We start from the raw sequence: 23,820 nt of genomic DNA, 5'->3' as shown, positions 1-23,820 counted from the left end.
GGGTTAACAAGGGGGGAGTGTAGCCTCGGGCACCCTGGACTCAGCTGCCCACTGGCCCGCAGGCAGGCATCTACTGGCTGCTGCTGATGGACAACTACGCGGCCAGCTTCTCTTTGGTCGTCATCTCCTGCATCATGTGTGTATCCATCATGTACATTTACGGTAAGTGCCCAAGCTTACATGGCCTCCCATGTCCCGGCCCTTGGCCTGCCCACGCTGTCCTGCGGGCCTGCTGACCTCCCTCTCTCCAGGGCACCACAACTACTTCCAGGACATCCAGATGATGCTGGGATTCCCACCGCCCCTCTTCTTCCAGATCTGCTGGCGCTTCGTCTCTCCAGCTATCATCTTTGTAAGTTCCTCTGTGGTCCCTCCCCTGCTGCCCTGTGGCAAGCGTCCTTCTCTTGGGAACCAGCAAAGGGAGAGCAAGAGCCCATCCATGTGGCCAGAGCTCCCCATGGAGGCTCCACACCCACAAATCTGGCCACTGGGGGTCCAAGGAAGGTTGCGTAGAGTCAGACAGGTGTGTGGAGACTCAGAATCACCCAGGCCCTGGCCTTGGGTTAGGAAGGGAGCACAGGGCCCTTTATTTGAAGACCGTGCCCAGCATCGGAAGGGGAGAGCAGGCTGGCAGCAGCTGAGAGCCGGCCCTCCCTCCCTGGTGTTCCCGCCTGGCATTCCCAGAGGAGCCTCGCGAACCATGGTTGACACTGGTTTCAGCCTCTGTCAGCCTCGCTGAGCTCCTGTCTCCAGTGCCTGATAGCCGAGGTGCTCCGAGTACTCAGGGAATGTGGTGTGAATGCACGTTGCAGAGGCAGGTTGTACAAGTCAGATGTCAGCTCAGGATCCAGGACACCCTCGTAAGCCTTCCAGGCACTGGAGTGGGCTGGCTTGGGAGGGGGAATTCTGGGTTTCCACCAGTATTCAACACCTGGGAAACTCCCATCAGGGAGCTGAAATGGTGGGGGGAACTCCCACCGTGGCCGGGAACCGTATATTAAGTCATGTGATACAACTCTCCAAGGTATCGTTATGATCTCCACTTTACAGATGAGGAAACTGAGGCACCGAAATGTTCAGTAATTGATCCAAGGTTACACAGCTTCTAAGAGGCAGAGCCCTCATGCAAAGCAGGTAGTCTGATCCGGAGCCTGTGTGCTGGGCCCGTGCTACTCTAGAAACAAGTGCAGGAGGAGGGGTGGTCTATGGACTAAAGACCCTCTGATCTTGCTTCTTTATGCTCAGGGTGAGAAGTGGGGGGCAAAAGGGATTTGCTAGTGTAATGGTCCCTCCACAGAGAAGAGGCAGGGCTATCTCTGAGTGACGAAGGTGTCAGCCCAGTGGCTCAGGGCAGTGCCCGGAGTCCTGTGTGCCACAGAGAGGTCAGCACCGGATTTCCACTTTGTCTCATGTTTCTGAATAAAAGGCCCCTGAGGGCTGAGGCCTCCGTCACATGGGGTGTGGGATCTTCCCGAGCCTGGCGCAGGCACCAGCTCTGGCCACCGGCCCAGCTTTGAAACAGGAGCAACGGAAGTCTCCTGTAAGTGGTGGGAGGAGGGGAGGGTAGATGCCAGCCAAGCGCTGTGCCCTTGAGGGTTGTGGCTTTGGCCCAGGACCTGCCCCAGGGGAGCTCATCCTCCACAGCCCCCCGGGAGGCTGCCCCCCTGCTCGGAGACCCAGGGCACCGCCCAGGCAGGGCAGGAGGCAGGAAGGGCCCTGGGTCCAGTGTCTCCGCAAGATTGAGTCAAAGCTGGCAGCGCCCTCTCTGTGCCCAGAAAGCCAGGCTGGAGTCACCTTCAGGTGAGGATGCCAGGCTCTGTGGACACGTGTTTCTGGGCTGTTGGTTTTCTTTGGGGGCTTTACTTCTTTATATTGCTGAAAAGGTCTTTTTTGACAAACTCCATCCTTCTATCAGCTCAAATAAAGAATTTATCGCGACTTCCCCAGCGGTCCAGTGGTTAAGACTCTGCCTTCCAATGCAGGAGGTGTGGGTTTGATCCCTGGTTGGGGAACTAAGATCCCACATGCTGTGGGGTGTGGCCAAAAACTTTAAAAGAAATTTTTTTTTAAGAATTTATCCACACCTTAGATCAGGATCTAATTCCATTCAGAAAACTTGCTCTAAGCTCCTCCGTGTGCAGCGTCCTAGGAGGGCCCACCCACCCCTGAATGGATATGGGTCTTGCCTTCTAGAATTTGGTCACCCGGAAGGCTGGAGGGGCCTGAGCTCCAGGACACAGCTGAGGGCTCAGGGTGGATGCTGAGCCCTCTTGGCTAGTGGCATCCACTGCCCCGGCTCCTCTGGGTGGCCCATGAGCCACCTGCCCATCTTTCTGCTAACTTTAGGTTTTTCGTTGCTGGAACCCCAGGCTTTATTTCCCACGTCCCTCATCTCTTTCCAAAGCGGTTCCCGAGAGCATCCCCAGCCTGACACTCATGATTTCTAGCCTTTGGAGCCTCCCCAGGCTGTCTGTCACTGTCTGCACAGCCACAGACTGGCAGGACTTTGCCCTTTCCTCTCCCGCATTACTCCCACCTCCTTGCATAAGTCAGTTCAGATCCCCACACAAGATTGTGCCAAGCACTGTGCTGGGCACTGGAGACCCAGAGCTGATGCAATCCCAGGAGCTCCCAGGTCTGGGGGAAACACCCATAAAATGCTTAGTAGATGGAAAATGCCACTAAAGCCCTTTCAGGAAGAGGAGACTGGAAATCAGTGGAGGCTTCTTGAAGGAGGTGACATTTGCATAGGGTTTGACAGAGGAAGATGCAAAAGAGGATCCTCCATAGTAAGAAGGGTGGGAAACGCTGGGTGTAGCAGAGACACTGAGACAGTAAGGCCAGAAAGATAAGCCGAGGTCTTGATGTGAGTCAGAGAAGGCCCTAAAGGCCAGGGATTTGGCCTCGCTTCAGCAGGCAATGCAGGGCCATTGCGAGTCTTTGAGCAGAACTGACTTCCAAGGGCCACGGCAGCTGAGTGGCTCCCTGGCTGGTTCAGGATTATGCAGAAGACAGACCTCTCCCCTTCCACCGTGGCCACCTGCCCATCATACCCTGGACCCCTGGTTCCATCAGCTTCTTCCACTACCCAAACGTTGACAGTCACCCCCACCCTCCCCAAAATGCCTCTTTCTAGTTTGGGAAACTGGAGAGGGAGGGAGAGGGTGCGGATAGGAGGCCTGAGGCCTGGGTGGGGCTGGGCAGGACTCACGCCCACTCCCGCTCCCCACTCTCTGCAGTTCATTCTCATCTTCACGGTGATCCAGTACCAGCCGATTACCTACAACCACTACCAGTATCCAGGCTGGGCTGTGGCCATCGGCTTCCTCATGGCTCTGTCCTCTGTCATTTGCATTCCACTCTACGCCCTGTACCAGCTCTGCCGCACAGATGGGGATACCCTCCTCCAGGTGAGGGGTGGGGGCAGGGGGCAGCCAAGTGAAACAGGAGGGGGTGGATGGACAGGGCTTCAGGGCTCCCTTCTGATGACCGTGCCCACCCCGCCCCCAACCATGCCTACCTCTCCTGCAGCGTCTGAAAAATGCAACCAAGCCAAGCAGAGACTGGGGGCCTGCCCTCCTGGAGCACCGAACGGGGCGCTATGCCCGCACCATTCCACCCTCTCCTGAAGACGGGCTTGAGGTCCAGCCGCTGCACCCGGACAAGGTCCAGATCCCCACGGTGGGCAGTAATGGCTCCAGCCGTCTGCAGGACTCCCGGATATGAGCACAGCTGCCGGGGGAGTGCCCCACCCCCGCCCCGTGCTCCCGCCAGAGAGACTGGGGAGGCGGTGGACAGGTGTCACCGCCTGCCCCTCCACGCCCGGACCAGGGCGGCTCCTGTCACCTTGGCCACCACTGCTAGCGTGGTCATTCGTGCTCGTGTCCCTAGTGTTTACAGGTCCTTTGGATGCCAAGATGGCAGCTGGGGGGCGTGAGTGATGGGAGGGTTGCTGGGGGGCCCAAAGCACTTTGGAGGGGTCTCAGGCCAGGTCCCCGGAGGCAGCTGGACTTTATGTGGCCTCTGATGCCCCCACACGTTGCCCTGAGCTAAGGTTCTGGGTGGCCCCCTACCTGTCCCCCTCCCCGAGCCTTCAGCCTCCTGACCAGTGTTCCTGCCCCCAGAGCAGACCCCAGCCTCTGCCCAGGCAGATTTGGATCTTCCTACCTGGAGGCAGGGTAAGGGGCTAGGGGGCTGTGCAGTGTTACATGTCAGGCTGTAACCCCAGCCCTGTTTGTCTGTGTAATTATTTTTGTAAAAATTGTATTATCTGTGGTTGCCACCCCCTTGCCCTTGGCCTCGGGCCCAATCTGTCTTCCAGGCCTGCCTGCACCTCACTCAGCTGCTCTGGGGTCTCTGCGCCGCCTCCCAGCTCTGGCTGTAGGGCCAGCCAGCAGAGGCCCATGACCCAACAGCCTGCCCAAAGAACTCGTTTCTGGGGGACAGGGGTGGGGCGATGTTCCGCAGGAGGCTTGAGCCCAGAGCCCTGGGGAAGGGGACCCTACATGACACCCCCTTGCCCTCCCTCTGCCAGGCTAAAGGCCCAGTCTTCCCAAAATGGGCTGCCCTTGTTCACGTGCCAAATGGCCCCAGCCGGCATGCCCCACCCCCTCTCTGGAGCCAGAGCTCCTTCCCCCAAGCCCTGCAGTATCCGTTTGTCCGTCCTCTGTGCCCCTCTGTGCAGTGAAAACCCCGGAAGAGCCACCTCTAATCCTCTGTAGCAATAACGGTGCGCTGCCCGCCCCTGCCCATCCGTGCACCACTAGGATTTTAAAGTCCATAGATTTTAATGAAATTTCTATTCCTGTCTCTGAGCTGCTGCTGTGCTTTGTCTGGGTCCCCCATGGGGACGAGAGTCAGGGCTGGGATGTGACCTCTTCCTGCCAGGCCTTTGAGGGATGCCTGGGAAGAGAAAGGCCAGAGGCTGTGATGGTCAGGACCAGACACCAAGGACCAGGCGAGGGGGCAGGGTGAGGGCCAGAGAGACAGACAGCCTTGGAATCCTGGTGAGGGCTCATTCAAGACTAGATCTGAAGTGGGCTGGGCCACGGCAGCTGAGAGGTGTCAGCAGCAGACAGGGCGAGTTCCAGCAGAAGCGGAAGTCTCCTTCCTGACCAGCCCTTCAGGTTGGGGCCTGGGGCGCCACACTGGACATCGGAGTGGAAGCTGGCCTTTTTCTGGGGCTGCACTGAAGCTTCCGTCCCCAGCGGCAGGTGGCGGCCAGGCCTTGAGGTTTGGGGCAGCGCTCCAGAGGAGGAGAGGGCAGGTGGCACTGGAGAGGCCTGGCCCAAACTCCAGCAGCCCCACGGAGGCAAGGCAGTGGTCCGAGGCCCTGGCTGGAGGACTCCAAGGGCCGCAGCCTGAACAGGAGGGAGTAGCTGTGAGGGGGCCATGGCCTGACGCTTAGCCCACCCCGCCCAGCTGTCCACCTGCTCTGGTTTACCTGTGACCGGGGGAGACACAGGAAGGCCTCAGAGGTGCCCGCAGCTCCTGTTCCATGGCTGCCATCTGTTCCTTTAGCTCTGGAGGAGAGGTCTAGCTGAGACACAGTGCTCAGCAACTCCAGGGTTTGTGTACAAGAGCGGGACAGGGACAGGAGGCTGGGTGCTCTGGGGCCTGCTCAGGGTCCTCACCTGCCAGGGTGGGCTCTAGGGTTGCCTCAGAGGGCCAAGGGGCCCCTGTATACTCCTCTTCCAGGCAGCGCTGCAGGGAGAGCTGGCTCAGTGCCCAGCCTTATGGCAGGGGCGGGGTGGGGTGGGGCGGGGCAGGATGCTGAGGCCAAGATACCCATGGTGGGGCCCAGGAACCACCCCATGCAGCCTCCTCATCCCAGCCACCTGAGGACACTCCTGAGAGGAACACCAGCCTCCCTGAAAAGCTGAGCTTGGCAAGGTAGTGGCAGGCCCGAACCCAGACATGGGGAAGAGAAGGAGGCAAAAGACCAGGGGCAAATCCAGCAGGTTAATCTAAAAGTGCTGACCTTGGACTTAGGAACTCAACCAGAATCTGGATTCACACATACGGGAAGTGTGCATACAGGAGAAATGGACAGAGGACTCACACAATCTTTGCGCGCGCGCGCGCGCGCACACACACACACACACACACACACACACGTATGTGGATCTCACACACCAGGTGAGAGACGGGTATGTCTAGGCTCAGCAGAAAGGCTCTGCGGGTGGGGAGGCCCAGGGCTGCCGCTCACCTGCAAGATGGCAATCTCCCTCTTCAACTTGCGACACTCCTCCTCCAGGAGGGCCCTGGGACATGGGGGAGTGTGGCACCGGCAGCGGTGCTGCAGGCCCGTGTCACAGCAGAGCCCACCACACAGACCCAGCCTCCAGCCTTACCAGGAGTTCCCTCTAGGCCCTCCTTTCTCAGCCCACCTCTCCCTCTGCTGCCCAAGTGCAATCCCAGCATGGCCTTGCAGCCCCGCCAGCCTCTTCCTGGGCAGGGCGTGTCCTCTCCTTGCCCGCCTCCCAGCGCACATGCTGGGGGGCCCCATTCTCTCTTCTTCACGACAGTATTGGGCCTGCAAGCCCTCCTGCCTCCATTCTCCCCCAGATCACAGCCCTTCCCCTGTTTAAAAGACTCTTCCGTGGTCCATCTCTCTCCCACACCCCAGCATAAAAGTCCTCAGGCCACGGCCCCTGCTGGCATCCCTACTTGGCTACTTCCTGGCAGCAACCTCACCAGCGACCTGCCCCTTCCACCTCTCCGCCCTACTGTCCTGGGTCTCCCCAGCAGCTATGCTGCCTCCCTCCTCCTTCCTCATAGTCCCAGTACGTTAGGATCCATCCCCCGTCCCACCCTCCCTGTCTCAACCCCCACCGCACACACTCGGGGGCCTCACCGCAGGTATCCGGCAACCTGGTCAATGTGGGACACGTTCAGTTGGTCCTTGATGACGTTGAGGTCCCTGTGACAGCTGCTGGCAGATGAAGTCAATATCACTCTCCCGTGTTGCTTCACCCCAGGCCTTCAGGACACAAATGCCATTTCTCCTAGACAATTTTGTGTGTTTTCTCACAAAGGCAACATAAGATGGTACTAAGAGGAGGAGTTCTGGAGCCTGGGTTTGCAAATGGGCTCTGCCACCCTTCACTGTGTGTGAGCTTGGACAAATCAATCATCCTTTCTGAGCTTTAGTTTCCTCATCCGCAAAATGGGGACATCACCCACTTCCTAAGGATGTGTGACAAATAAGTTGCTGCCATTCAGTGATGAACACGCTGCTGCTCATTTATCTCGTGCAGTCCCCAGCCCTCTCTAGCTCAGCCCTTGCACCTCTTCTCCAGGCCAGAGGAACGAACAACTGACAACTGGATGAAGCCTTTCCTTCCACCCATGTCTGCGTGTAGTGCTCCCTCTTCCTGCAAAGCTCTTTTTATCTTTCTCTTTTTATCTGTCTGGAAGTCTGTTCCTCATGCTCTAAGACCCAGATCAAACCAAGCTTCCAGGCTTGGTTCATGTCTCCTGGGCCTGCAGCCCTCATGTGCTGATCCCTAAAACAAGTGGCTGTAGAAGTATCCAGTCCCAGACCAGGAGCTCCTCCATGCCGGCAGGTGGGACCTGCCAGTTGGCTGGGGCCTCTGCCAAGCAGGAACAGACCCCTCCTTTCTTACCACTATACCTGGGCTCACCAGCTCTCAGGCGGAATATCTCCTGCTCTGGCAAATCACGCCTGGGCTCCTCCAAGGCAAAGCGCAGGACCCCGGGGCTATACTGGACCCAAGCCTGGGTCTGGTCCCTGCAGAAGTTGCACACGGGGGACACTCAGGGGCTCCTTCCAGGGAACCACAGGAAAGGTGACCCTGGCCCCTTGTCAGTTTCAGGGTTAGCCCATCTGAGTTCTGGAGACAGGGCCCAGCCCCAGGTCTGAGGCTCCAACCTGCCCTCACAGATGGCCTTCCGGCGGAGATCTTGGAGCAGCTGCCGCAGTTCCTGGCGCACGAGGTCTCTTACGAGGGGCGGTGGTGCCAGAAGGGAGGAAAGGTCAGAGGTGGGGCGCGAACCAGGGGCTTGGAAGGATCGAGCCTCTCGGAGCAGTGATCGTAGCATCACCACCTGCAAGGAGAGTTGGGACCCCTTGCGACTGCGGGGGAGAAGTAAGAGGAGGAAGGGGAGCTAGGGGAGTGAGGGGCAGGGCAGAGTTAAATTGGAGAGGGCTGGGCGGACAGTGAGATCCGACAAGAGCTCGAAATTTACCGGGCAGAGCCAGGGACCCGGAGGAGGTGAGGAAATCACCCAAGTCGTGGGATAGGCCTGGAGTGGGGCCCACATTCCCACGCCCCACCTCTGCCCGCAGCTCCAGGCTCAGGTCCACCGTCGTCTCCCCTAGAATCCTCTTCACTTCGGGCCGCTCCGGGAGCGGAACGTGCTCTTCCACCAGCTCCCACAGCGGCGGAGAGTCCCCAGGCATGGCCTGCCCGCACCGCCACCCCACAACGCGCGTACTGCCAGACAGCAGGTCGGAGAGCTGGGTTACTGGGAGACCGCGGGTCTCCCAGGGCCGGGGCACGCCCACGCACGCCCCGCCCTTTCCTGGTCTCACATGCCGCGCCCCCAGCCTGTCGCTCGGGCCAGCCTCTCCCCAGCCCCACCCCGTTGTGCCCCCCGTCCCCACGACTAGAGTTGCCCGGTCCAGAGCCGCCGATCTCTGGCGCTGTCTCTTCTACTGGCCGACTCTCCGTGGCCGGGAACCCAGGAGCCAGGCCGCGGGACTGGGGCCCTAGCCCCGCCTCTTCCGCGCGACCGTCACCCGGGAAACGGGGCCTGCTACCCAAAGCCCCGCCCCCGCCCATTCCAGGGCGGTGCCGGCTCGTGAAGCCCAACCCACAGTCGTGGTAAGTGGTTTTGGAGTGCGAGCCATCCACACCGCCCTGATTCCAAGCACCTTTCGGCTTCAGGGCAGGTGAAAGAACCAAGAAATCTGAGCCCAATGGGTTTATTACTTCTTTGTCTCTTCTGGCCGGGAGGCAGCGGCAGGGTAAACATTTCTCCTTCCAGCCGGCGGAAGTCTAGCGAACCACTGCGTTTCGAGGGGCCTGGGGAACCAGGACAGCCTGGGCCAGACCGATAGGCTGTCCTGGTTCCCCCTGGCCCTCGCATAACACACTCCGGGTCTGGGTTTAGGGATCCAGATCCCCATCCCCAAACAGACAAAGGGGCTCCTCCATTCACGTTTTTTACTAAAGCACCCACACAAGTTTCTGTGCAATGTACAAACACGAGCCGGCCCTGGGGCTACTGCCTTCTCTCTGAGGGGGGCGGGGCAAGAACCCAACAGATCCGAGCCCCATCCGCCCCCATGCAAAGCCCAACCCCAAGATCCCAGGCATCGACACAGCACCCCCTCTGGTCCCCTCCTGGCGCTGCTCCTCAGCAGGGCGTACCAGAGTTTGCCCCCTACAATGTTGAGTGAAAAAGGTTTCCCCTCCCCTGGGAGCATGGGGGATCCCCAGGTCTGAGAATTCCCCCTGGAAGCGACATTGCCCCCTAGTCATACCTCCCACTCTTCCAGGCCCTAGGGGACTCAAGGGGGGGAAACTGAGGCACAGAGAGGTGGAGTGACCTGGCCCAGGCCACTCGGCGAGGCAGTGCAAGGGGCTGGCCCAACCCTGACATTGAGGGGGGCTGAACTGGGGAGGGAGGAGCAGGAAGAAGGGTTGACCCCAGAGAGGGCCACACTTGAGGGGCCTGCCCAGGACAGAAGCTCCCCGAAGTAGGTTCTGAAACTTCCAGGTGCAGCTGGGGGGCCTACTGAAGACCCTCAGAAAACAGAGCCCACAGTCTGTCCTGGGGGATCCGTCACAGAGCAGCCACCAGCCAGGCTGTAGGTCAGTCCTCTAGCGCAATCCTTGGCCCTGGTAGCCTTTGTCCATCGGTGTCAGCCCCGAGGGGGCCATGATGGGGGCCGCCCAACGTCCACGGTGATATTAGTGAACAGCGGTTGCCGAGACACTTCCAAGACCTGGTACCGCACTGACCCGATGCCGTCCCGCTTCATGGTCAGCTTCGTGTTTTGAATCTTGGTAAACCTAGATAGGATGGAAGTGGGTCCAGATCAGGGCTCACCACCAAACCCAACAGAGATCACTGGGGCCAAGGGGCACGCCATCCTGGCTTCTTCCTGGGGTGACTCGGTTCTCTTCGTCGCCCCCTCCACCTGCCTGGAGCTCTTTGGCTCTTGCAGCTACCCTCAAAAAAGAGATCTCACCCCCTTGAGTCCAGAATCACAACACCCTCACAAATCTTTCTCTCATCTCAGACCTAGACACAGGGCACCCCACAGGTACCTCAAATGCAACGTGTCCTGCATTGTATGCATCATCTTTACTCCTCACACCCATCATCTCTGTGCCATCTTCTCTGTTCCTCATCCTTTAGTCACTCCTTCACCATCTATTTATTGAGCAGTCCCCGTGTGCCAGGCGCGCTCTAAGCACCAGAGTCACAGCCATGAACAGGACAGCAAGGTCCTTCCTCTCGTGGCAAGTCTATTCCACTAAGGGAGACAAGTAACAGACAAGGAAGACATCAGCACGCTAAGGGAGACAGGAGAAGGAGACCAGGATGACTGCTGTGGAAGGGGTGCGTGCAGGCCATCAAGCTGACAGCAGAGGAAGAGCATTCCAGGCAGAGGTAACAGCACATGCTGACCCTACACTGGAAATGAGAATTTGCGCAGCTGAGTGGCTCGAGCTTAGTGGGCCAAGGGGAAAAGCCAGAGTAGGATTAGCTGGGAGGTTAGAGCATGTATGGGCAGCCTCTGTTAAGTCAGAGGAAGCAGTTTTTTATTCTGTGGGTGAGAAGACACTGAAGGATTTTTTGCCCAGTTTCAGGGAGGGAGGGCCAGGGAACATGAACTACAGAAGAGGAAAGACAGAAAACCAGCCGGGCAAGAGGACGGAGGCCTCACTAGGGCAGAGGTAAAGGGAAAAGTGGACCAGCTCAGATATGTTTGGGGGGTTGCACTGATGTGACCGGCTGATGGTCCGGACATGTAGGGTGAGGGAAAGAAGAATCCAGAACTCCTAGATATGAAGCAAAAGCAACTAGGTAGATGAAACCAGCATTCACAGAGTTCCTTAAGCCAGAAACATCTTGCTATCATGCCACTCCCCCACCTAAGGCAGACATCACAACTGAGGATGGCACCTAGACACGCTATTCCTGAAACAGGACCATGGCCCCGGGCATGTGCTTCCGGAGCTCCACCCACCCTCATCCCAACTGTTTCGATCCTCCCAGTCCTTCCGAGCTCAGTTCAGATGGCTCTCCAGAGCCATCCCAACACTGAGCGCTCTCCCTCAGATGCCCTGAAGCACCTCGTCTCCCAGCCTCTTGTCCTTTCCCTGCTCACCATGGTTTTTATCTGAACTGCGTTTTCATCAGCTCCCTGGACGCCTGGTGCATCGTGCTTCGGCCAAAGATCAACCCTCCGTCAGTGCTGCCGCTTCCCTCCCCACTCTGACACACTGGCTTCAGAGGAGGACATCCCTACTGGTCCCGTGTGGGCACGGCAGCGTCACACCACATGCGCCCAGGGCTCCGTCAATTCCTTTGGGCCGAGTCTGCTTCCTCCTCCTGCTCCAGCTGGCAGCTCTGCCAGCCCTTCACCTTCTTCAAACTCAAAGGGTGATCCTTCCAAACCCAAATCTGGTCCTGTCCCTTCCCCGCTGAAAACCCATGACTCGCCAACGCCTCTGGGACAAAAGTGAAACTCCCAAACTGGGATCAGCAGAGACCCCCTCTCCTGTCACTCCCAGCCTTCAGACTGAAGAGTTTCAGACTCTCAGCATATACAATGGACGTTCACATTCCAGACTCCTACACATACTATTCCTCTTATCCAGACTGGCCTCCTCCATCAGCCTGGTGAATATAGCACTGTGCCTAGGGTAGGTGTGTGACACATATTTGTAGAATGAATAACTCTTTTCAAACTCCAGTTTGCCATCACCTCCTCCAGGAAGCTTCCCACCATCACTCCCTCTTCTGCCAGGACAGCACCTTGCCCTGATCACCGGGTGCTGCCTCTGCCGGCCTCCCTGCCGAGAATGAACTTCACGTGGGCTCTCCAGCCGGGACTGGGTCTGACTGCTCTGCGCCCTCTCGCCCCCTGCCCCTACATTTCACATGCCCTCAGGCACTTCTCCCACCCAGCATCAGACACCAATGTTGCTTCCTCCTCAGAGACCAGCCACCTACTCCAACCTCAGAGGGCTCGGCAATGATTTCCATTACCACCCCACATTGCTCGGGCCACCTCTGTTGGGTCCGCAGGCCCTGGAGCTGTGCCCTGGGCCCGCTATCTCTCGTCCTATCTGTTCTGGCACAAGTGAGGTCTGCGAGGGCACCGAGAGGAATGCAAGCTACTCAGCGACGATCTGAGCCCTGCCTTTAAACTTCAATCACTTCTAGAAATCAGGCCAGGGGTGAGAGCCAGATGGGGAGAGGCTGAGCTGGGGACTGGGGAACAGGGATCGGGGTGGTGGGAGTCATCTCTAGAAGTCAAGGGTCGGGGACCCTGGGATCACCTCTGGGGATCAGTGGCACTGGGACGTCACCTCTACGGAGCAAGGGGCCGGGGCGGTTGGGGTCGAGGGTCACCTTTGAGGGTTGGGCTCATTATGCTTGTCCCGGTCGTGCTTGATCATGCGGTAGCGGCCTATGCGGATGTCTGGGCGCGAGATCTTCATCCCAGCCAGGGAGATCCTGGGGACGGGGACAGCCGGGCTGGAGCAGGGGCCAGGAAGGGCGAAGAGCCCCGCCCGGTCTGCGCAACCCCCCCACCTCAAGCACCCAGTCTACTCCCCACCCTGTCCCCACTCACCGGTTGAAGATGTCGTCATCCTCACCACCCCAACCCCAGTACTCGTTGGGGAAGCCATTGATTCTCAGGAACTGGGATTTATTGAGGCCCGACACACCTCCAAAGTAGCCAGCATAGGGCAGCCTAGGGCACGGAAGGCAGGCATCAGTGAGGGGCCCCAGGGGATTCCAGATGGAGGCCCGGCAGCAAGGGGGCCACTGGGGCTGGGAGCGATGGCCTGGGTGGGGTGGGGAGGCCTGGGTCCACCTGGGAAGGGAGCCCTCACCGAAAGCCGAACTTGTCCATGGCAATGGCGAAGTGGCGAGGCTGGTCGCCACAGCGGTACAGGTTGCGGTCATCCATGGGCACCAGGTCCACGTCACTGAAGATGAAGCAGTTGTAGGTGGCGTCCTCCTTCAGTGCCTCTAGGAAACCCACATTGAGCAGCTTGGCCCGGTTGAAGGTGTCCTCACCGTGCTGGGGTTGGTGGAGGGGACAGGTCAGCTCTGGGCCTGAGACTTGGAGACACCTGCCACTTTACCACCGTCCAGAGCGGTCCCTGTGGGCCTAGTACTACTCCACCTGCCCCCACCGGGGCCCCCAGACTGTAGGGATCAAGGCCAGCTCTTTACCCTGGACCTGGCCTTGCAAGGCCTTTCAGGAATTGACTCCACCTTCTCTCTGGCCACTGCCCTCAGGTGCTGAGGCCCAGCTGTACTACATTCCTCCACGACCCCAGAACATGCCAGACTCTTTCTTGCCTCCAGGCCTCGGTGTTAGCAGTTCCCTCTGCCTGGAATGCTCTCCTTCTCTGCTTATCAAACTCATGCCTGGAAAGGCCTCCGTCACCAAACCTCCCCGCCCCAGTATAATTACTCATTTCCTCCCGTGCGCTTCACTTATGCCAGGGTCCATTCCAACTGTCACAATTTAGAGCTCTCCTTTCATTCATTCCTTCCAACATGCCACGTGGCCCTGTCGTTGGTGCCAGGCATCTTCTCTCTGCTGGTGTGGATCCTAGAGATGACTGGCCCTGAACACACAGTTTCCCTACTGAGCACGTCACAGAGTGAGATGAACAAAACATGCCCCCAAATGACCAGCATCTAAGATGCAGAGACCACGAGGACTGAGCCACTGAGCCTCAGCCACCTGTCCCCTCTGGCTCATACAGATCCACATCCAACTCCCTGGGCAGCCTCTGGGACCAGGACGGGACCAGGCTCAATTCACTTGTCTCCCCAACAAAATGATAAGCACAGTAAGCCTGGGATCCCCCGAGAAATGGGCTGCGGGACGAGGTCTCCTTGAGGCCAGGCTCCTGGCCATGTAGCCCCAAGCTCCAAATTCTGGCCAGAGCAAGGAGGGTTCCATGGAAGGAGGTGGCTGGCCCCTGAGCCCCCTGATCCAACCCATGCTCTCCAGGCTGGAGCCAGAGAGGCTCCTGGTCTTCAAGTGGGACCTTCTGGAAGGAGAGGAGGAGTAGCCCCTCCTCTTCACCAGCCAGCCTGGGCCCGAGGGGGTGGGAGCTGCTCCCCTGGACCCTGAATGGCCCAGCCCCCTGAACGGCCCAGCCCCACCTGCTCTCTTTTCTCCTTGCCCTGAACCTTCCCACCAGCCCTTGGAGCAACTGTCCATTTTCTCCTGGTTCACTGGCACTCCTTCCTAACCTCTCTCACCACCCCAGAGCCCTAGGTTTCTCCCACAGGGCTCATAAACATGCTCATTTCTCTCCCATCCAAAGAAAGCCCTCCCTCTAGCCACCACCCTACCTTTGCCTTCCCTTCTCAGCAGAGGGGTTTTTTTTTGATCGAGAGTTGTCTCCAATTGGCTACTTGCATTTTGTCAAATCTGATTCCTTCTGCAACCCACTGCAATCTGCTTCCGCCCCCACCAGGCCCCTGAAATGGCTCTCGCTGGGCCCACCTTGTTGCTAAATCCACTGGACGCTTCTTGGTCTACATCCTTCCTTACTCCCCCAGCAAGCAGCACTCATGCAGCTGCCACGCTCCCTTCTTTTTTTTTTTTTTTTTTTTTTTTTTTTGCAGTACACGGGCCTCTCACTGCTGTGGCCTCTCCCGTTGCGGAGCACAGGCTCTGGACGCGCAGGCTCAGCGGCCATGGCTCACGGGCCCAGCCGCTCCGCGGCATGTGGGATCTTCCCGGACCGGGGCACGAACCCGTGTCCCCTGCATCGGCAGGTGGACTCTCAACCACTGCGCCACCAGGGAAGCCCCACGCTCCCTTCTTGACGCTTATTCCTGGGCTCCTGGGACACCAAGCTCTCCTGGGTCTCCTCAAACCTTTCTGGCCAACCCGCGTGGCCTCTGTGTTCTCTCTTTCTCCACCCATTCCCTTATGTTCTGGCTTTCTCCTCTCAGCTCCCAGGCCCCCTGGGCAGGCTGACTTTGCTGGTTTTAGGCACCATCATCTGCGTACTCGTGGCTCACAGATCCCTCTCCACCTCAGACCTCACTCCTAGGTCGATTCATTTGTCCAACTGCCTGCTGAACATTCCTCTTATACTTCCCCCAGGCACTTAAATTCATCACATGCAAAAAAGAATTCAGAGTCGCACTCTCCCCCAGACCTGGCCTACATCCTATGTTCCCATCTCATTCAGAGGCGCAGGCATCCACACTGCCAACAGTCAAGACAGAAACCCTCGAGATGTCCCGGCATCTCCCTTTCCTTACTCTCTGCTACTTGGGTCACATCTCTCCCCTCACCCACACGACTCCTGCCCGACTCGTATGCACATTCATCACCTCCTTCCTGAACATCGCAGCCTCTTCCCAACCGGGCCCCCTGCCTCCAGGCTCCCCTTCCACCCCACTGTCCACAAGCAATCAGAGCAATCTTTTTAATAAGCACACATACACATTACTTCCTCATTAAAGCCTCACAATGGTGCCCCATCACTTTCAGGCTAGAATCCAACTGTTTAAGATGCCTCCTAAGACCCTTCTGGATTTGGTCTCCACTAGCTCTTCCAACCTCATCCCTGCTACCCACCCTACATGTTGGACCCCATCCCTCAGCAGACAGTTCCCGAACACATGAGACCAGTTCTCTCGTTGGGGCCTGGGGCCTCCAGGTCTCTCTACATAAAATGCTTGCCTCCTCCAGTCCCTCCGCCGGCTGATGCCTGTTCATCCCTCAAGACCCATCTCAATCGTCAATTTCCCACCCCAGGGCTGGACCAGGCCCTTTGGTGGTCCCACTGCCCCCTGCTCCAACTCCAGTCACACACCACTGTCCTGGAGTCTAAAGGGATCCAAGTTCAAGTCTGGGAATTCTCTGTGGAGAGGAGGGCCTGTATCAGATCCTCTCCAGGTTCCGGCAGCCAGCCCCAGCCAGGCCCATGGCAGGGCTCAGAGCCTGAGCTGAATTCCTGGATCTCAGCCGTGCTCAGCACTTGGCCCTAAGGCAGACTTGATCCCTCTTTCAGGTCTAACTCTCCCTCTGCTCGGGGCCCTCCATATCTCATAACCAGCATACCCTAAGCCGCCACCCCCGTGGATGGGGCCTACCACGGGTAGACAATGGCGCTCACCCCCTATCGAGGCCGTGCACACACCTGGCAGTGTGCACACCACCATTGACACACGTGCACTCCCCTGAATGCACATACAAACCTGCCTACGCACGCGATGACATACACGTGCCTCCACACATACGTACACGTGTCCGCACAACCACTGGCAGACAAGCAGCCACGAATGCCCCCAACCCCGTGGCTGCACCAGCAGGCATGTGGGCCCCTCACCCACGGGTGCTCATAGGTTCCCTGGTGGCCGGTGGCCAGCCTGGGGGCCGCAGGCAGCACACCTGGTTGATGACATAGATGCCATAGCGCAGCCGCTGTCGCCTGAGGATGGGGTGCAGATAGTGGAGCCAGTAGCGTAGGTGGTGCTCCCGGTGTCGGAAGGGGATGATGACCGCCACCGTCTGGGCTGGCGTGCAGTCGGGCGGTGTATAGCGGCCGCCCAGGAGCACGCCTGGGTTTTCCCTCTGCACCCGCTCCAGGGGCATGGGTGAGGTGAACTCAATCAGCAGTCGGCCCACTGCAGGCAGGACGGTGGCAGGAATCAGGCCTTCATCAGAACCCAGGGACACCAGCCCTCTCCCTCCGCCTGGGGTGGGCAAGGGAACCCCAGGAACAGCCCTCTGACAACACACCCAGACCCTTGGCACCCCCGTGGGTCAAGACTCCACTCCCCCAGACCCCTGCCCACCCCTAGAGGCAAGCCCCACCCTGCAGGCTCACCAAGACCAGGCGGCGAGTCAGGACAGGGTGGCAGGACAGGAGCCGTGGGGCCTGGCCGGGCGCTGGGAGCCTCGGGGAGCCCGGAGCTGGGGGCAGTGGCGTTGGGCCGAGAGCAGTTGGTGCTGCTGCTGGCGGCTGGGTGGAGGGCACGGGTGGGGCCTCGTGCACTGAAGCGGCTGAAGAAGGCCAAGTGCTGGGCGTAGACGTCAAAGTAGAGGATGACGGCCACGAGAAAGTGCAGCAGGCAGAGTAGGAGCACGGCCTTGCAGACGCGCTCCAGCGTCCCCCCGAGCAGTCTGCTCATCCCGCAGGCGGCCACCGGCCCGCCCAATGGGCCCGGGCATCCGGCTGCTGGCCTGAGCAGGGGTAGGAGAGAAACAGACCCAGGAGGTCAGGGCCAGAGGGGCTAGGCCACCCACCCACCTCCTGCGCACCGCTCACATTCTTAGACCCGCATCCTCACACTTACCTGCTCACACACCCTTCGACTTACATTCTACCTGCAAATACACACAAACAGTCCCTGGCAACTCACTACTCCTACATCTTCACACAATGCCTTCCTTCCTCATCCTCATTGACACAAGCGCAGCCTCACCCACCCTCACACTCAGGTATGTGCCCTTATTGCCCGACTTCACACACACCCTATGGATTCCCAAGAACGTGGACATGTGACCTCTAGTTCACGCTGGCTCATACCTGAACAAGGAAACACGTTTACGTATAGACCCACATGTGTTCTCTGTACCCCAGAGAACAAACGCCCCACAGGCCAGCATCCTCAACCCAGGACTCCTGGTCTAGGGGAGAGAGACCATTTACTGAGTACTTACCATGCAAGAGCACTTTGTACTCAAGACTTCATTTAGTCCTCTGGGGAACATGGGGGACAGTGGTTTGGTTGGACAGGTTCCAGTGGCAAGCAAGCCAGGCCATCTGGGACCAGGCTGGGAAGTGGCCCTCAGCATCCAGGTGGCCCAAATTTGAACAAGACGTTTATGGGATCCCTTCCCTCTGGAGCAAGAGGTCAAAATACAGGGTGGGGCATCAGACACACCTCCCATAAGACCTCAAGGATTGGGATGAACTCTCTGGGGCCTGCCCAGCACTGCTGGTTCTGATTCCCAGAAAGGGGAACGCTTGGGCCCTGGAGACAGCATGTTAGGAGAGGGTCTTGCCTGGGCCATGGCTCTTAACTGTGGGTCCGACACAGCAGCAACACTTCTGTGGGGCACTTCTGGCAGTGCTTCAGAGAGCAGGGTGAGTCTCACTCAGATACACAGCATCACACAACCACACAGAAACCCGCAGTCCCAGCTACAGTCACCTGCACTCAGATACACACAGGACGACATATAGAGTCACAGACACGCCTGGGTGACAGTAACAGCAACACAACGAGTCACGCACTCACAAACAAAGCCGCCGCTCCTGGACTTACAGAGTCACACAGACGGGCTCCCGGGCAGCTCACAACACCCAGACCCACGTGCAAATACTCCCACCCCTCCCTCTGGGGCAGGGGTTCTGGGTCAGGCTGCCAGGCTGCGAGGTGCGTTTGGGCGGGGCTGTAAGGCTGAGTGGCCTGAACACGTGGCACCCCGAGACCTGGAGGCAGCGAAGACAGGGTGGGTGTGGAGCCTGGCGGGAGGGGGCTTGGAGGAGAGGATGTGGGGTAGGGGCCGAGGAAAGGGGAGCGAGGAGCGCCTCCCCACGCCACGAGGCCAGGGTGAGCGAGGACAATAAGGGTGGCTGGCTGGGAGCGGGCAGAGGAGCCCGAGGGGGGCGAGGAGACTCGAGGGATGGGGGTAGGGTGGGGTGACGCCAGGCCAGGGTCCGGCCGCTAGCGACTCTCACCGGGTCCTGGGCGGGGATCTCGGGGCCGCGCTCGGGGCACCCCTCGCGGGGCCGGGTCTAGAATCTCGGGGTCCCGAACTGGGGGCCGCGCGCGACCCCCTCTCACCCGGCTCTCGGGGCTCAGCAGGGGGCGCCGCTACGGCTCCGGCTGGATTCCGGGCTCCGGCGGCTGCGAACGGCTCCGTTCCCCATGGCCCGGCCCCGCCGCCTTCCGCCTCCCCGGTCAGCGGCCCCCGCGGCCCCCGGGCCGCCTCCCGCCGCCGCCGCGGGCCATGGAGCCGAGCCGCCCCGGGGGGCAGGGCGGGGCCGGGCGGCCGGGCAGACCCACGGACCCGCCGACCGAGAGACCACAGCGCCGCCACCTCCCTCCCGCGCTACGGCGCCTCGGAGGGGCAGGCCTGGCCCGCGCGCCCGCGCGCGCGCGCCCCCGCAGCCCCCCGCCTCCAGCGCGCCCGTACCCGCCGCGCGCCTCCGACGCCCGCCCCTGCCGGCGGCTAAGCGCGACGGAGCGAGGGGACGGAGGACCAGAGAGGGGCGGGAGAAATTAATCAGACTCATCCAACGGGTTGGATTCGAGGTCCGAACCGGAGAGAGTGTGGATGGGTAAAAGCCATTACGGAGGAATGGGGTCTGGTCTGGGTTGGAGCGCACACTCAGCCAAAGAAGGGCACCTGGAAGTTAGGTCAACTCGTGCAGGGAGGTCAGGGATTTGTCAGCTCATCGATGGGAGCATGACTAAGGGTCCGCCAGAGGGGGCTGCTAGTTAAAACTGGGCAGGACACTGAAAGGCGTAGACAGAAGTGTGTGACAGGGGCTTCTAGGGAACAGGAGGTTGGACAGGAGTGGGAGGAGCTGGACATGGCCCCAAGGGATCAAACTAGTTACTGGCAGGGTATGATGCTGGGACGGGCAGAGGTAAATGAATGGGTTCCAATGCCCCAGGGGTAGAAATGATGGATGCCTGAGGGTAGAGCCAGGTAAGCAGATGTGGCTAACTGGGGCTGGGCTGACCAGAGCCCTGAGGGCATGGGACTAGGACACCTCCTTTCCCCACACAAACACATGGGCCCATATACCTAGACTCCCCCCTTCCCTTCAATAAAGATGTTCAGAGTTACAGAGTCCTCAGCCCAGCACACTTTCCTTCCAACCCAGGAGCCATCGTTGTCCACAGCAGAGACAGTGTGTATGAGTCGGAAAGTTGGCAAGAAGCTGGCATGAAGTTGAGAACTACAGGCCTGTTTACCCTTCCTCTGTGAAAGGAGGTGGCGAAGAAAGGCAAGAGAAGCAGCACTGACCCAGACAAATACCATGTTTATTTCACAAACACTGGGAAGATGGGTTGGAGGTGGAGGTGGGACACGGGTGCCAGGTTGTACACAGTCAACAGCAGCCCACTCCCCACACTGCAGATCCAGCCAGGCAGTGCCTCCAAGTGGACAGGCAGCAGAAGTGAGTGCAGGGAGGGCCCTGAACACCAAGCCCCCTGAAAGCCTAAGGGGCACAGCTCCAGCTGTCCCGGGAAAACCACAAATAAATAAGAGTGGGGCACGGCCCCACCCACACAAATCGTCTAATCACCCATCTTCACTCTGGAGGTCTGCAAAAGAAGAACAGGAGAAATCAGTCAGGGACAGAGAAATAGATTAGACAATGACAAATGACAGATGATCAGACCCATGGCAGGATGGACAGACCACAACAGATGGATGACTGGACCAGGATGGACATGCTGTGACAAACACAGTGAACAGGGACACAGAGACAACTACAGAGTTCAACTGTGGGACAGACAAGATAGAGAGAAGTGGCATATGGACAGTGCCAGTCACCAAGTGTCAACCCAGTCAGGCGCCCACAGTCACTCAGACACTCAGGCTGATCCTTAATCACACACACCTCAGATGTGCTGTCCTACTGACATCACAGTCAAACACACCAAGACGGACTGAGACAGACGCATCCCAACCTGGTCTAGACTACAAAGACAGCGAGGAACAGACAAAATAACAGAACAGGAAAGAGAAGCTAAATCTTTTGTATATAGACACAACAGACAAAAAAAGACAGTTGTCAGTGATACTACATTGAAGACAGAAATAAATGGAAAACTTCAAAAGGGGAAAACCAAAAGATGGGAACTAGGTGGTGGAAACTGTTTAAGAGGTTCTTATGGTTACAGGTGTAGACGGGAGCACTGTGGCTCCTCCAGAAGAAGGGTGAGGCTGGGTTGGGGACAAGGACAGAGGAGCTTCCCAGGGGGATTCAGCACCTGAAGGATCGCAACGATGACCCCAAAGAGGCCGATGGCACTGCCAAAGATCTCCACGATGAGAATCTTTACAAAGAGGCTGGGGTTCTGTGCATCAGCCAAGGCGGCGCCACTGCCCACGATGCCCACACACACTCCACAGAAGAGGTTAGACAGGCCCACTGTGAGGCCAGCCCCAAACATGGAGTAACCTGGAGGGATGGAAGGGGAGCACTGAGACCAAGCCAGACACGAGGAGAGATGAGGGCAAGGGATTCAACATGGACTAATGGGGCCAGCCACCACCCCAACTCTACAAAGCAGGCCAAAGTAGGTGAGAGAATATCAAAATGAAGAATCTAAGCTGGGGCACGCACTGGAGGGGGAAGCAGCTGTGAAGCCCCAACTTTTTGCCTTCACACACCCACCTACCTGCATGGTAGTTTCGATGGCCAATGGCCTTGGGGTCAGTAGCACTGAAAGGCTGAGGGAAGCAGAGAAATAATCAGAAATCGCCCCCTCCTCCACTCCCCCTCCTCCACCATCACTAAGTAATATATGAACACCCTGGAATAGATGCCCACCCCACCTAGGCCTCCATACCTCAGCCATGTTGCTAATGACAATCGCCATGATGATGCCATAGATGGCCACAGCCTCACAGAAGATAATGCTGGTAGTGGTAGCGGGGGATTAGGGGGTGGAGAGGAGAAAGAGTTGAGAAAGAAGCCAACCTTCCTCCCTGAAGGGTCTCCAGCCACCTCTCCCCTACTGACATCCGACCCCAACAGGAGGCTGGTCAGGAGCAGCACATCAGGCAGGTCCAATGCACAGGCAGCTACCAATGCAGTTGGTTCTGACAACCTTACAAGGGTCCTACACTTACCTGACCAGGTTCTTGGTCTTAATCCTGGGGGCCTTCACCCCTCCCCCAATGATGGAAGAGCCAGTGATATAGATGCCCCTGGTGGACGGATAAGAAACCAATGAGCAGAGCCCAATCCTGTCATTGCCCCCAAGATGACTAAGAACCCAGTGACACCACTTGCTATGATTCAGCCCCTCCCCTGACCCATGACCCCAACACTTACCATGCTGCCCCAACCACAGACAGAGAGATAGCCAGGCCAATGCCCAGGTTTGACCACATGAAGGGGGAAGTCTCCGTCAGGAACCTGGTGTGCAGACGGGGGAAGACAATTCGGCCCTGGTGGAGAAGTGGGCACAAAATCCACCCCCACCCGCCCTCCAACACCCCCAGTCCTCGATGCTGAGACAAAACACTTCATGTTTCCCAAAGGTCCCCATCCCAGACAGCCGGGGGTCGGGTGGGGTAGGGATAAGATCAGAGAGGGCAGGCTGCAAAGAAGCTCCCAGGGGAAACCTCTCCCTTACCATGCCACATCAAAGCGGAAGCCCAAGTCAAAAATGGTGTAGCAGATTCCTGCAGCAGTGAGAAAAACGGGGGTTAGGAACTGCTCTCTAGAGAGAAGCGCCACAACTTAGGCAAGAAGTTACTGCCCAGCTGATGGGCCACCTTCCCAAAAGGTCTGCCTACACCTAAGTCAAGGGAGGGAGAGTCCTCTGGCTGGCCCCACGTAAAAGCACAGCTGCCTATACAAACTCCTCTACTCAGACCTCCATTTTCTGCCACTCCTTCAGGAACATATCCCCTCTGTGACACCACCTCCCAGACCCAGACCCATCAAGGGGAGCCACCGGCAGGCCTGAATACCCAGGAGGAGGGGAGGGAGCAAGAGCTCTGGCCAGGCCCCACCAGATGCAGCCAGCCCAGTCCGAGCCGCTGTTTACCCAACACGCTGTGGGTGTCGGGGGAGAGCAAGACTATCGGGAAAAGAGGAACTGGAGCAGCCGGCTCGTGACCCAAGCAGGCCGGTCAAGAGCAAGAGAGGGACGACAGCAGGGAGCGAGGGAGAGAGGCGGCAGTGACAGAAACGGACAAGGGCTGCGCTCGCGGTTCCCACCGAGCCCTGCCCGCGCCCCTCCCCAAGCAGCTGGGGATACGGGTCTCCTCTGTCGGGGTCAGAGGCCCGGACAGACGAGAGGCAAGTCCAGGAGCCCGGGGTGCAAAGCCCGCGCCGGGGCCCAGTATTCCCAAGCCTCCGCTTCCCCGCTGGGCTCCAGCCGGGCTAGCTCGGCCCGATGCCGGCCCCGCCCGCCAGGGCCCGTCCTCACCCACGACGAGCAGGCAGGCCCAGAAGGCCACGAAGACCCCGGAATAGAGCAGCACTAGCCCAGTCATGGCGGCAACGACGGCGGGTCTCGGGTCGGGGGCGGGGTAGGGGGCCGGAGCTCAAACCTCGTCCCGGCGTCCGCCGTCCGCCCCGCAGTGTCACCTGACTCACCCACGTGACGCGCCAGCACCACGTGACCACACGCCGGGCCTGGCGCCCCGGCGCCGCAGGTCTAGAACTTGGTGATGCCGGAAGTGCGGACGCAGAGGATTGTGGTGGTTGTAGTCTCGCACGCCTAAGGGCCTCGCATGAACTTCTTACCGAGTACGTCGACCCCTTTCCTGGCCGGTCAGTCTCGCGTCCGACCAAGCTCGCTCCTTTTGCGCCCCGACACTCCGCCCTGCTCCGGCCCACCAGCCCTGCT

At 58.9% G+C, this 23,820-nt stretch overlaps 4 protein-coding genes across 13 annotated transcripts in view; 1 reads left to right on the top strand and 3 right to left on the bottom strand.

Moving 5' to 3' along the window:
* Window positions 1–4,814, top strand: part of SLC6A9 (solute carrier family 6 member 9) — a 32,332-nt gene extending 27,518 nt beyond the window's left edge. For all 5 annotated transcript variants that reach the window (XM_060089681.1, XM_060089678.1, XM_060089680.1 and 2 more), the window contains 4 exons: window positions 63–162; window positions 252–352; window positions 3,240–3,410; window positions 3,532–4,814. In XM_060089681.1, the coding sequence (XP_059945664.1) occupies window positions 63–162; window positions 252–352; window positions 3,240–3,410; window positions 3,532–3,726 (567 nt within the window). In that variant the 3' untranslated portion in view covers window positions 3,727–4,814. The remainder of the gene's footprint in view (window positions 1–62; window positions 163–251; window positions 353–3,239; window positions 3,411–3,531) is intronic.
* Window positions 4,784–8,544, bottom strand: CCDC24 (coiled-coil domain containing 24). 5 transcript variants are annotated; one of them, XM_060089684.1, is made up of 8 exons: window positions 8,300–8,544; window positions 7,895–8,070; window positions 7,637–7,753; window positions 6,857–6,934; window positions 6,209–6,263; window positions 5,634–5,703; window positions 5,444–5,522; window positions 4,784–5,360 (listed from the first exon to the last, which is right to left on the bottom strand). In XM_060089684.1, exons 1-8 carry the CDS (start codon window positions 8,423–8,425, stop codon window positions 5,123–5,125), a joined length of 939 nt encoding a protein of 312 aa, XP_059945667.1. In that variant the 5' UTR covers window positions 8,426–8,544; the 3' UTR covers window positions 4,784–5,122. The 5 variants fall into 5 exon arrangements, with proteins under 5 accessions (XP_059945667.1, XP_059945671.1, XP_059945668.1 ...); XM_060089688.1 differs by having other exon boundaries at window positions 4,784–5,357; window positions 5,445–5,522; XM_060089685.1 differs by having other exon boundaries at window positions 6,857–6,931.
* A 390-nt stretch (window positions 8,545–8,934) lies between these two features.
* Window positions 8,935–19,322, bottom strand: B4GALT2 (beta-1,4-galactosyltransferase 2). 2 transcript variants are annotated; one of them, XM_060089677.1, is made up of 7 exons: window positions 18,951–19,322; window positions 17,091–17,446; window positions 16,652–16,887; window positions 13,107–13,297; window positions 12,842–12,964; window positions 12,619–12,723; window positions 8,935–10,043 (listed from the first exon to the last, which is right to left on the bottom strand). In XM_060089677.1, exons 2-7 carry the CDS (start codon window positions 17,392–17,394, stop codon window positions 9,893–9,895), a joined length of 1,110 nt encoding a protein of 369 aa, XP_059945660.1. In that variant the 5' UTR covers window positions 17,395–17,446; window positions 18,951–19,322; the 3' UTR covers window positions 8,935–9,892. The 2 variants fall into 2 exon arrangements, with proteins under 2 accessions (XP_059945660.1, XP_059945659.1); XM_060089676.1 differs by having other exon boundaries at window positions 19,057–19,145.
* A 922-nt stretch (window positions 19,323–20,244) lies between these two features.
* On the bottom strand, window positions 20,245–23,565 carry ATP6V0B (ATPase H+ transporting V0 subunit b). Its single transcript, XM_060083005.1, has 8 exons — window positions 23,398–23,565; window positions 22,597–22,645; window positions 22,293–22,376; window positions 22,088–22,165; window positions 21,805–21,874; window positions 21,634–21,685; window positions 21,223–21,413; window positions 20,245–20,550 (listed from the first exon to the last, which is right to left on the bottom strand). The coding sequence occupies exons 1-8, from the start codon at window positions 23,462–23,464 to the stop codon at window positions 20,524–20,526; spliced, it is 618 nt and encodes a 205-aa protein (XP_059938988.1). The 5' UTR covers window positions 23,465–23,565; the 3' UTR covers window positions 20,245–20,523.
* Between the last annotated feature and the right edge of the window lie 255 nt (window positions 23,566–23,820).

The sequence above is a fragment of the Mesoplodon densirostris genome, chromosome 2, assembly GCF_025265405.1.
Source record: "Mesoplodon densirostris isolate mMesDen1 chromosome 2, mMesDen1 primary haplotype, whole genome shotgun sequence".
In the NCBI taxonomy this organism is placed as follows: Eukaryota; Metazoa; Chordata; class Mammalia; order Artiodactyla; family Ziphiidae; genus Mesoplodon; species Mesoplodon densirostris.
This window is presented reverse-complemented; position numbering and strand designations above follow the sequence as displayed.

What these genes read in the sequence shown, in the direction of transcription:
- CCDC24 (XM_060089688.1), bottom strand. Translation starts at nt 8,425, where the DNA reads ATGCCTGGGGACTCTCCGCCGCTGTGGGAGCTGGTGGAAGAGCACGTT. An exon ending in GCCTGGAGCTGCGGGCAGAG is followed by an intron (nt 8,071 to 8,299) that starts GTGGGGCGTGGG and finishes CTCTCCTTGCAG; the next exon opens with GTGGTGATGCTACGATCACT. An exon ending in CCTAGAGCCCACCCTGGCAG is followed by an intron (nt 5,523 to 5,633) that starts GTGAGGACCCTG and finishes CCTCTCCTCCAG; the next exon opens with AGCTAAAGGAACAGATGGCA.
- B4GALT2 (XM_060089677.1), bottom strand. Translation starts at nt 17,394, where the DNA reads ATGAGCAGACTGCTCGGGGGGACGCTGGAGCGCGTCTGCAAGGCCGTG. An exon ending in ATGGACAAGTTCGGCTTTCG is followed by an intron (nt 12,965 to 13,106) that starts GTGAGGGCTCCC and finishes TCCGTGCCCTAG; the next exon opens with GCTGCCCTATGCTGGCTACT. An exon ending in GATGACGACATCTTCAACCG is followed by an intron (nt 12,724 to 12,841) that starts GTGAGTGGGGAC and finishes CCCCGTCCCCAG; the next exon opens with GATCTCCCTGGCTGGGATGA.
- ATP6V0B (XM_060083005.1), bottom strand. Translation starts at nt 23,464, where the DNA reads ATGACTGGGCTAGTGCTGCTCTATTCCGGGGTCTTCGTGGCCTTCTGG. An exon ending in TCATTAGCAACATGGCTGAG is followed by an intron (nt 21,686 to 21,804) that starts GTATGGAGGCCT and finishes TGCTTCCCTCAG; the next exon opens with CCTTTCAGTGCTACTGACCC. An exon ending in CCATCGAAACTACCATGCAG is followed by an intron (nt 21,414 to 21,633) that starts GTAGGTGGGTGT and finishes CCATCCCTCCAG; the next exon opens with GTTACTCCATGTTTGGGGCT.